At 44.7% G+C, this 10,566-nt stretch overlaps 2 protein-coding genes across 4 annotated transcripts in view; one reads left to right on the top strand and one right to left on the bottom strand.

The window, feature by feature from the left end:
- The first annotated feature begins 360 nt into the window (after positions 1-360).
- LOC128889815 (COMM domain-containing protein 8-like) lies at positions 361-1,380 on the top strand. The gene is made up of 4 exons (XM_054147815.1): positions 361-575; positions 639-800; positions 873-1,025; positions 1,112-1,380. The coding sequence occupies exons 1-4, from the start codon at positions 510-512 to the stop codon at positions 1,265-1,267; spliced, it is 537 nt and encodes a 178-aa protein (XP_054003790.1). The 5' UTR covers positions 361-509; the 3' UTR covers positions 1,268-1,380.
- A 298-nt stretch (positions 1,381-1,678) lies between these two features.
- Positions 1,679-10,566, bottom strand: part of LOC128889802 (A-kinase anchor protein 200) — a 34,868-nt gene continuing 25,980 nt past the window's right edge. For all 3 annotated transcript variants that reach the window (XM_054147792.1, XM_054147791.1, XM_054147790.1), the window contains 4 exons: positions 7,536-7,868; positions 3,911-4,075; positions 3,584-3,649; positions 1,679-3,491 (listed from right to left, as the gene is read on the bottom strand). In XM_054147792.1, the coding sequence (XP_054003767.1) occupies positions 3,447-3,491; positions 3,584-3,649; positions 3,911-4,075; positions 7,536-7,868 (609 nt within the window). In that variant the 3' untranslated portion in view covers positions 1,679-3,446. The remainder of the gene's footprint in view (positions 3,492-3,583; positions 3,650-3,910; positions 4,076-7,535; positions 7,869-10,566) is intronic.

Raw genomic sequence — 10,566 nt, 5'->3', positions numbered from 1 at the left:
CTGCAAAACCACTGGTTTATAATTGCGATGCCAGATGGAGCATCGTGTACAACACGGTTATTGCGCGATAAGATGTGTTCGATGTTCACCAGTAAGTGGTAAGTACTGCCAACCTTTTCATCTCGGCCAGTCTTCGTCAGGGAGTTCAAGCTCGTGTACAAAGTTCATGTACAATCGTTCAAACTGCGACTGGACTTTCTCGGGTTTACTTTTTCATATAATTTAAAGTAATTTAAAAACTCACTACTGTATATATACATACACATGCGTATGCGCTCCACATTTTAGTTAGGTGAATCTTTCCCACGCGGCGCTACAAGCTTTGTACCGACTTTAAATACGTGAGCTTGGACATCCTGGTCTTTGTTACACCTCGTCTGTCATCAAACTGCTGTCATCTGAAATCCATTTTTCATTGAATTTACCGTTATTATCGGCAAGAATTCTTTTTGTAAATCTGCTCGTTTATGATTCATAGTTGAAAGTAGTATTCGAAAGAAGTAGCAATTATGGAAACTGCTCAGTCTTTGTACCTTAACCTCTTCGGCGACGATAAGATTCACGCTTTGAAAGAAGTAAGTACCCTAAACAAACGCATTCTATCGTCTGTCAGCACAAAATTAATGTATATAATTTAGTTATTGCATGCCTGCGTGGATGAAATATGTGGTCGACCAGGCCCATCTTATCACAGGTTTGCGAATAGCGTTGTATGGAGCAGACAAGAGTACGAAGACACATACAAAACGATATCGATACTTTTGCGGAATCCTGCTTGCTTATATTTGATAGACGAGAAGGTATAATTATGGGATCGATAAAATTTTCGGATATTGAGAAACCTGATGAAAAGTTGATGGTATTTTTGTCAGATGCCTCAGGAGTATCACGAATTGCCAGAACCTATTCAGCAAAATTTATTAACGTGTTTGAAAGCGCGAAGAGAACAGTTGACCGACGCTTTGTTGAAAGAGCACTCGAAAGAAAAGTATGAAACGCTAATCGATTTCGATTGGAGATTAAAGGTAAACTATCGAACTATTACTTTAAAAAGATATATATACATATATAAATATACATACGCATACAGTGATTTAATTATTGTTAACAGCTTATAATGGGTTCCAGTAAGTTGTCTTCTTTAAGAGAATCTCTTCTTCAGTTGGACCTTGTCGTGGAAAATAGGGACGCGAAACGTATTCTGAGTTTAGAATTAAATAAAGATGAATTGGAAACGTTTATAAGTGCCATAGAAACTGTTGCATGATCAATAATGTATATAAAGCGACGTTGGACAAGACCGATTTCTTATTTATCGTTAATATAAGTTTAATTGTTACAAGTTTCTTCGAAAGTGAAATAAAGACACATTCTTTTACACTTGTTTCACAGTTTATTATAGGTTATAGATAAATGTAGAATAGTTTAATTACTCTTATAACTGTTGATCGAAGATACCGAAGACTGTTGTTCTGCGTCCGAAGCGTATTCGACTCAAAGATCTCGTTTACAATTTTGTAGTTTCCTATCGCGCAAAATAAATAAACGAGGCTTGCGTCGACGATGCCTCAGAGTTATCGATCGATAATTTGAGACACTTTTTCAGTCAGGTTCAAGGATTTTAAATAAAAAAAGTTTGCTCTCTTCGCCAAAATTTGTCTCGAAAAAAGAAGGTGAATTTCGTTGTAAAGATCATTACGGACAATATATTTAATGAAAGGTTTACTATACAACTTTTAATTTTACCTCCTTCTCCTTACTCGTTAATAATAATAATAATAATAATAATAATAATAATATATCGTTTAAAAATCAATGCCGGTCGCGGGCATGGTGAACGCTCGCTCCATTATAACGCTTAGAGATATTCGGAGATTTTGGAGCATTTACACATATGATATAATGCGCGTTTTCGTTAAACTTTACGATCTACGCTACGTTCTTGATAAAAAAAGCTTCCGTAGTTAATTATTTTACTCCCGGTGATCCGTTACGAACGAATTCTTTTCGAGTTGTAAATTGTGCATGTTTCGTAATTGTAATTAGGCGATATTTTATAATGATGATTATTATAAAATTATGAATAGGCTTCCTCGTATGGAGAAGTAGCATTTCGAACGAACGCCGAATTTACACAAATGCTTTCTCTATGTCTAGATTATATATCTCACTTACACTGTTGTCTCGACTTATTGTATGTTTCCTTTTTCTTTTTCGTTTTCTTTACTCCTCTCTGTACGTATATTCGCGTGTAATTATTCCCCTTGGTTACGTGTGTTTGCGCGTATCATGTACTAGCGCGTACCAAAGTCATACACGTACAACTGTGTGCAGTTCCCCGTTACAACATAAAATTTCTCGATTGTATAATTACAAAGAAAAATAAGGACCGCGAAAGAAATATGAATAAACTAATCGACTTTACCTTATTCGAGTGTTTCGTTACTCGTGCGAGCCTCGACGTGTTTTTCCACTCTCTCTTTTCTCCCAGCTTGTTTCATTTTGAGTTGACGATCCGACGAAGATATCATTCCAAATTTTCGACATCATTTAGTTCGATCCTTTCTTCTCTCTTTCTCAAGCGCGCGCACACACATACACACACACATACACTCTCTCTCTCTCTCCCCCTCTTTCTCTCAAATGTATTCGAACGACGGCACTCGCGCATCTCGATCCCTTAGCTTACGAATCTTTTTCTTTTTCTTCGCACTCTTTCGATGTAGTAATTGTGTAATAGTTACGAGTGGTCGCGCGCGATTCAATCAATATTTTCCCATAGAGAACGCGACAAACGATGATCCTCTTGATCGTCTGCTCTTAGGATATTCATCTTACTTTGTCGTTTGTCCGCTGCACGATGGTTGCGTAATTTGACTTAATTTAATAACAATGAGGTTTTTCTTGTTTCTTTCAAATTGTATACAGCACGGCCGGTCACGGCGTTATTTAAACCGCGAGTGAGCGATATAGACGGATGTAGAAAATTGATCGTTTACGATACTAGTTTTGGAGAGAGAAAAAGAAACAGCGTAAACCAGCAGCTTTGAGGTGTACCAACCATCTGCAAAAGACGACACGTTTTCGAAATCAATCGTTTTACTCGACTCAACCTCGTAACTTCGTTTTCTCCCCGATGAATACGACCGTAGCCTTTCGTGAACATTCTTGTTCGCCCTGCCATCAAATGCCACCTAATAATTATTAATAGGCCTACGATAAAGTCTATAATGCTCACGCAATGTCGCGGTAACATCGTCGTCGTTCCATTTCTTTATTTTCCATTTTCCTCTTTTTTTTTTTGTTGTTGCTCGTAACGAAAGAACGTTATTTTCTGTTTAGTTGCAGGAATGGTCCAAATATACATATCTATATAATATATTTTTTTGGTTTTAACGAGAGAAAAAAACTTTCTTCTTCCCAAAATACAATTCGGTTAGTGGCGTTTATTCGTTTATGTTGTTTTGGTAATGAGCGTCCGCGATAATTGCCTGAGGAGGAAAAAGAATCGATCGTTACATAGGATGAATCGAAAGCAACCGATAGCAAGGGTGAGATACAATCGTATGCCAGGTACACTTACGTTCGTATTACACTCGATGGTTGCCGCCGCGACAGCCTTATCGCTTATGTCGATCTCTTCGATAGCCTTTAACAAAAAAAAAAAATGACGAAGTAGTAAGGTTAATAGCTGTATTAGGAACAATACGTGGATTCTTCTTCCGAAAAGCGGAAACAAACTTAACAAGAATGTCGATCAGATGGCCCCTCGCACTCTATTCTTCGTTGGACATTAAACTACGTTAATGACCTCAGAATCGCTCACGCTAATCAACGCGAACGATCTTTCGGCGATCATCATTTGTACTTTAAACCGTATTAAGATATATTTCGTAAAACGGGAAAATACCTTAGCTACGGAGGCAACATCTTCCGTAATGGCAGGTGCAGAAGGTGGAGAGGCGGGAACTTCGGTCGGGATGGCTGCGGGTGTAATCTTGGTTTCTTCGGAACTTTCCATCGTGTTGTCGCGAACTACGTTATTTTCTACCGGTGCTTCGGGTTCCACGATGCTCTGCAAGACAAACTGTTCGTTAGAAAATTCGATCTTGAAAACGAACATCCGCGCCAAGTCCAAATCCCAGCATGCTACGAGGACAAAAGACGTAAAAGTCGATTCCGGCGAGCCACTCGAAACGAACAATGAGAATCACGCGAACGTTAACCACCTTTTCGTGCACGCGTACAACAAACTGTGCAGCGCGCTGCATTTCAAAGACTACCGTTACCGGTACGTACAACTCTAACCGTTCTAAATCGTATGGGAATAATCGAATGGCCAGACAGAATCGTGCCGCCTCATGCTTCGGACAGCGCAAAAAGTATTGGAAACCCTCTGCTGGCAAAACCCTTGAATAAGAAAACTCTGCATGCGCAATACAAGATGCTTACGACACAACAGATGCAATTACGGAAAGAGGACGATAATATCGACGTCTAAACGTAAATTCTATATGCCACTGATCAAGTTCTAAACGTCAGTTCTATTTATACGTGTGACAATAAAGTGTTTTACGTCTATCAATGAGATTCACGCTAAAAAATTTGTCTAAGTCGAGCTGCTATAAAGTTACATTAGCGACAATGTTTCGAGGAAATTGATCTTTCTCGGCTAGTGCATAGGCAACATTTGCTCTTTATTTCTATGTGTCGAGCTACGGAATGCTCTACTTTTCAACGCCTCGATTCGAATAACAAGTCGTGTTAATATCGTCAAGAAAACCAAGAGGCAAACAACACAGGTGATGGCAGTAATGATGGTATCTGGTGGTTGGTGGTAATGGTAATAGCGGTAATGGTGGATGGTAATTGGAAGTGTCACAGGAGATGACAGCGACAGAGTAGACATTGTTAATCACGTTCGACAGATCGAAGAATGCATTCGACGAGAGACCTTTACGACACTGAATCCATACGGGGAGCATCGGAGTACGCGTTAGAGAAGCGAATAAAGGAGAGGGCAGGAATTTAGTGGCACGAATACATTCGATTCGGTTGGGTTTACGGTGTCCATCGTGCATGGAAACGTCGGGAACATTTGTTTTCGTTACTGATGACTTTTCCGGTAGATGAAATTCGTGCAAAATACACACAGACGTCGATGTCAGTCCCAGTCTTACTCGATTACCCTTCGTCGAGAGAAAGTCATTATGCGAAGATTGTCGATATCGGATAGAAGACAATTATCTATTTAGGCTTCGAAGCGAAGAGATTAAACGCAGGAAGAATGTTTGGCGACAGAGTACTGGGAGAGAATATATTTGAATTCGGGAACAGAGAAGATAGAGGGGCGGGGAGAGAGAAAAAGAGACAGACAGGAGAGTCGATATTTTCAGATTATATCACAGAAATGGTTTATGCGGACCGTAACGGCGATATACTTGGAACGGAGGCGCCACGAAAGGTTTATCGGCTGCCTGAATTCATGCCAGGAGGTTGTGTTACATGTTAGTCACCTGATGGGTCTCCTGGACAGTGGTTGACGACGTGGCGTTGTTCGACAACTGACACGAGATCGAGCTCTCTTCCTGGTGCATAGTCTCCGCCAGAGACTCTGCTAACCTCTCCTTTAATTCAATGTCGGACTCATTGTACGAATCAAGGCTTATGGACACCGATTCCATCTTGAACTCTCGATTGCTTTGGTCGTCGTGAAACTGTGTTCGCGAGGAATCTTTCGTGGATGTCGTCAGACCGGACGTGATACTGTCGGTGGTTCGAGGACTGGGACTTCTAGGCGGTGTTAAAAGTGCCTCTGTTGGGTTTCTTAAAATGGACGCGTTTTGGATAGGAACTGGAACGTCGTTGTTCGTTTCGGATCTATCGATATCTGCGATTAAGGAGCAAGGAAGCTCTTCCGGTGGTAACGGATATTCGAACGAATCTACGCATGAAGATTCTCGGGGAATGTCGTCGTGTGTTGGAACGTTTTCGAGCCTAGACGGAGAAGTATGCGGCGGAGATCGAATCTCTGGACACGAGTCCTTTTCTACGTCGATCGAACGACCCGATGATATTTCCAAGGATGCGTCTGTGGGAGAAACGGGGGGGACGTTGAAGAGAGAGCAACGTTCGCTCGACGATTCAATGCGTTCCGTTCGCGGAGAAGAAGGCCTCTCGGATTCGCGCATTCTTTCCGCTGTTTCGGAGGGTTCTTCTCGTACGTCTACGTCAACAGGGGAAGGGGTCACGATCGAATCATCTTGAACGCTCGCGTTCTCGGAGTCCAATTTTTCTCCAAGATTAGCTTCAGGTTCGGATTCTGATACAAGTGGAATCGATTCTTTGCTTTCGGCTATTATCTCAGCTACTTTGTCGAGAGTATTCTCTACTAATGCGCAGACAATGCGGATAGACTCGCTTCCCGGTTGGAGAGAATCGTCGGGGGTCGGTGCGCTCGGAGCGACACTTTTCGAGCCTTCGGATACGACGAAAATCTTGTCTTCCGCCTCTGACACAAATACCTCTTCGACATTGCCGATAGCCTGAACCGATTCCGTATTCACTTTAAAATGATCCGCGTCAGTTTCCGTTACTTCTTTCTCGACAATTTCGTCGTCCTCCGGAATAACGACCGCTGGCTTAGCTTCCACTACGATCTCCTCCTCCGAGAGTGGAACCGGCCCTTCTTCGGAGTTTACGAAAGAATCGGACACGGAGATCGATGGATCAAGAACGATTTCCTGTATCGGTTTCGTGCCTTCTCGTACCACTTGGTCCGGCTCGACGATCTCCGCGACCAATTCTTCGTCCGGTGTATTTTCTCCGGTACACTCGACCTCGGCCTCGACGTGTATGCCAACGATATCGTGGGTTAGGTTTGATTCCGGGGAGGCTTGAACTATTTCCACCTTGTTCGAGATTACTGGCTCGGAAACGGGTTCGATGATCTTTTTGTGATCCGCGATCTCGCAAGTTTTCTCAGAGTTTACGGTTTCCGAACGAGTCTCCGTTACGGGTCCCTCCGTTTTGTCGGTGTTACGTGACTCTAGAGTCGCTGTAAGCCCAACATTCGAACGAATCAAATTTTCGTCTACCACCGGCGGAGCGTTTAATTCTGGGAGGACGGGTGGAGTCGATTCCGTTCGGGATCTGTCTGTGGGAGAACCGGGTGGTCTCTGGGGAAACACATCAAGAGGTTCAGCGGGTGGTATCGACGATGTATCGTTAAGCTTCGGACAAGAGGAAGTGGAAGATAAGGCATCTGTCGGCGGTGCGATGACATTCTTGTCCGCGCCAGCAGCCTCAGCGGGCAACTTGAGGGCCTCCGCGAGGGCGGTCGCGGTCGCCGCTGCCTGCTGAGCCTGCTGCAAAGGTGTCGGATCTATGGGGGTCGGGGGTGGACTGGACGGAGGCAGGGAAGGAGTATCCTCACTGGTTTTCCTCTCAATGATAGACGGCGTAGCGACTGTCTGGACTCGGAAAATGGAGCCATCTACCGGTTCCGGTACGAACTGACCACCGGCTGGACTGACCTCGACTACTTTTTTCTCGGCCTCGACTTTTTCGACTTCCTCTTTCTTTTCCTCAACAGGGACGGGAGTGGGGGCAGAGGGAGTGGGTTCCTCCTGCTTTTCGTCGGCAGGGCTACCAGCGTCCACTGTCGGGCCATCTTCCTTCGTCTCGGTGGAAGGTGTCGTCGCTGTTGTCGTCGTTGTTGCTGTTGCTGTTGGTGTTGCCGTCGGTGTTGCCGTTGCCGTCGCTGACACCGACACCGATTCGTTCTCCGCGGATGGACTACTTGCTACCGACTTCTCCTCGACTGGGCTAGCTGCCGTTGCCGATACGTTCTCAGCTTCCTCTCCACCCTGAAACATCGGTGGAAAATTTCGTTTATGTTACGTACGATCTCGCCGGGGGGTGCACGCAAATACTGTGTCGCCCTTTCGTCGCCTTTACGAATCGCATGTTTTTGTTCGCCGACAAAGAGTGACCAACTCGACAATTGTCGCCTATTCTTTTCGTGCCCGGGCTAGAGGGTTACGGTATGCATTCTGAGAAACTCAAAGAGAAGAGAGGGTGAACAACCTAGCGACGCGTAGACGAGAGGTGTTCGCAGGAGGTACGCGGTCCCGCGAGGCTTAAGCGCGAAGGGCTTGTGAAAGAATCGACACCGTAGGGTACCGAACTACCAACGCAACTCGTCGACTCTTCAGAGGTGGCCTTTCGTGTCACTGTGTCAGCAAGTACCTTCGAATAAAATCGTAAACGATTTTTGTTTTACGATCGTTCGCGATATGCTACCTTCTCTGCATCCATTGGACAATATACGCTCAGCTAACCCTGATATCAGTTTCCTCGAAAGGAAACGTACGAGAGAAAATCTGCTTCTGTCATGGAACCGCGTTGGAAATATTCAATGTTCTCGCGATAAAATAGAATCGAACGTTCGTAATCGCGTATCTTGTCGCATTCGTGAGAAATACGCGCGAAGGCGGAATCGATCGTTGAAACCGAAGAGGGAAACGGAAACCGGGCACGCGGAACGTGTCGCGTGCTTTATCGTTCCCAGTCCTCGCGTATCGATCGGTTGGGTTAACGCGAAACCTCTTCTCGTCATCCCTCTCCTGCATTTTCGTAAGGGGTAAGCCTCTCGCTTAAAGAATTATATACAACCCCTGATTGCGAAGGGATGTAACGTAAGGGCTCTCCATAGTTCCAAGTGTTTTTTCTCAGACATTTCACGCTATTCGCCAAGTTTCGTCTGTACACACACACACACACACACACACATCCGTACACGATCCGTCGTAGTTTTCGACGATTCGATCTGGTAAACAATTCGAGGAGAGGTTGTTCGCACCGCGGTTAAACGGAAGACGAATAATGAACGATTACGTAATATACACGGCAATAAACGTATTCCGATGAACCGTGCAAGAGTACAAGAGAGCGAGAGACCGAGCCTGTCACCTATTTCTACCATCTCTTCTCATCCGTCTATTTCTTTCGAAACCGATAACCCGACGAACAATGTAAAATTAACTACGACCTCGGAACAGATACGACGAGTCTCGTTGACTTTTGCAAGCGTAGCCAACTGAGAAAGGTTAACCTAGGTCGGAAATGCTCTTTACTCGTTTCGGTATCGCGCAAACGGATATAGTCCCGAGATGAAAGGACTGGTTCGTTGCTAGGATAACGACCGCGACGTTCGCGAGCGTTTGTTAATTCTGCGTCGTACCAAGGGAGAAGAAGACTTTGTGTCGTCGGTCGAAGGGTCCGGTGTTGCAGCGACGCCCAAAAGCGGCACGTAAGACAAAACTCTTCTGGCTCCCCGAGCGAAAAAGCCCACCACTCGATATACACCGTTGCTCACGCTTCGACCTGCCTTCGTCGCAGACTCCATCTCCGTATAGATTTGTTAATCGCCGTTTGTAAAACGACCTTGAAGCAAACACATATACTTTCGCATATACTTTGACCGAGTCGAAATTCAATCCGGATAACCAAAGATCGCGACGAAACTTTTCCAAGACCGTTCTCGTTCGAATTTCTAAGGATCTTATTTTAGAAGCGTAGGACGGTTTGCATGGTGTGTCTCAAAATATGCGATACTGCGATGAAAAATAAATGATAAATCTGGATGGTAGCGTAACGTTTCTCGTACACGAGATTTCGTTATCGAAAAAAAATTTACTCTGCGTTCCCGATGTATTTTCCGCCAAGTTACCAACGCTCTGGCTGTCTGCCTGCGTTCGTTCGGGCTGCAACGCTTATTTTGGGACAGTTTGTATACACGGAGTGCTGGAAGGCACCCGTTCACAGCCAGCCTACTTTGCCATTATCTATTAATAGAAGCAACTATCCGTCCGTGCTATTCGATGCTACGCGAGAAAGACGTATGCCTCGTATCTGGTCAGTTTGAGAGTCCAAAAGGCGTCTCCGAAATGCACAGTTTCGAATAGCTTGGCCGATAAGTCGAATCGATTCTCGAAATTCATTGGATGGACAATATTTTTAAGTTGCGCGAAAAACTTTCTGCGGAAAATTTTCGCGACAAAGGTACGGAAATGTATCGTTTCGAAATATTCCGGGTAAAATATCGAAACGGGATCATGGTTCGTCAGCGTTCGACACGAAAAATCGATTTTCGATCTACCTTCTCTACGGACGCACGACAAACGAACGATAGAACGCACGTACCCGCGCACGCACGCACGTACGCACGATTGCAAGCACAAACGCGACTATATCCCGCAGACGAAAACGTAAAGACGAACGGCAGAGAAGAGAATGATCCACGCGAACTCTGTTCGCTGTTGGCAAACTACTTGGACCAGACCGCGAGTTCACGGTGGTTTATATAGAATCCAAGAGAGGATAGTCCCACGTATCGGAGAGAGAGAAGAGAGGAGTGTTGCCGATACACGCGTGGCCACGTGACATCGAAGAGAAGAGGGACGTATCTAGCCAGACTAAGAGAACACTCCGAGAGGAATACCGCGGAACGACGTTATCATCCGAGACGATCCTCTCCCGGGTCCCGGTTACGCGGGTCGCCTT

This window comes from Hylaeus anthracinus, unplaced genomic scaffold (genome assembly GCF_026225885.1).
Source record: "Hylaeus anthracinus isolate JK02 unplaced genomic scaffold, UHH_iyHylAnth1.0_haploid 11997, whole genome shotgun sequence".
Classification (NCBI taxonomy): Eukaryota; Metazoa; Arthropoda; class Insecta; order Hymenoptera; family Colletidae; genus Hylaeus; species Hylaeus anthracinus.
Note: the sequence above shows the minus strand (reverse complement) of the source record. Positions and strands in the feature narration are given on the sequence as shown.

Excerpts from the sequence above, each read along its gene's own strand:
- LOC128889815 (XM_054147815.1), top strand. The coding sequence starts at position 510 with ATGGAAACTGCTCAGTCTTTGTACCTTAACCTCTTCGGCGACGATAAG. Across the intron at positions 801-872 it reads TATATTTGATAGACGAGAAG|ATGCCTCAGGAGTATCACGA; the intron begins GTATAATTATGG and ends TATTTTTGTCAG. Across the intron at positions 1,026-1,111 it reads ATTTCGATTGGAGATTAAAG|CTTATAATGGGTTCCAGTAA; the intron begins GTAAACTATCGA and ends TATTGTTAACAG.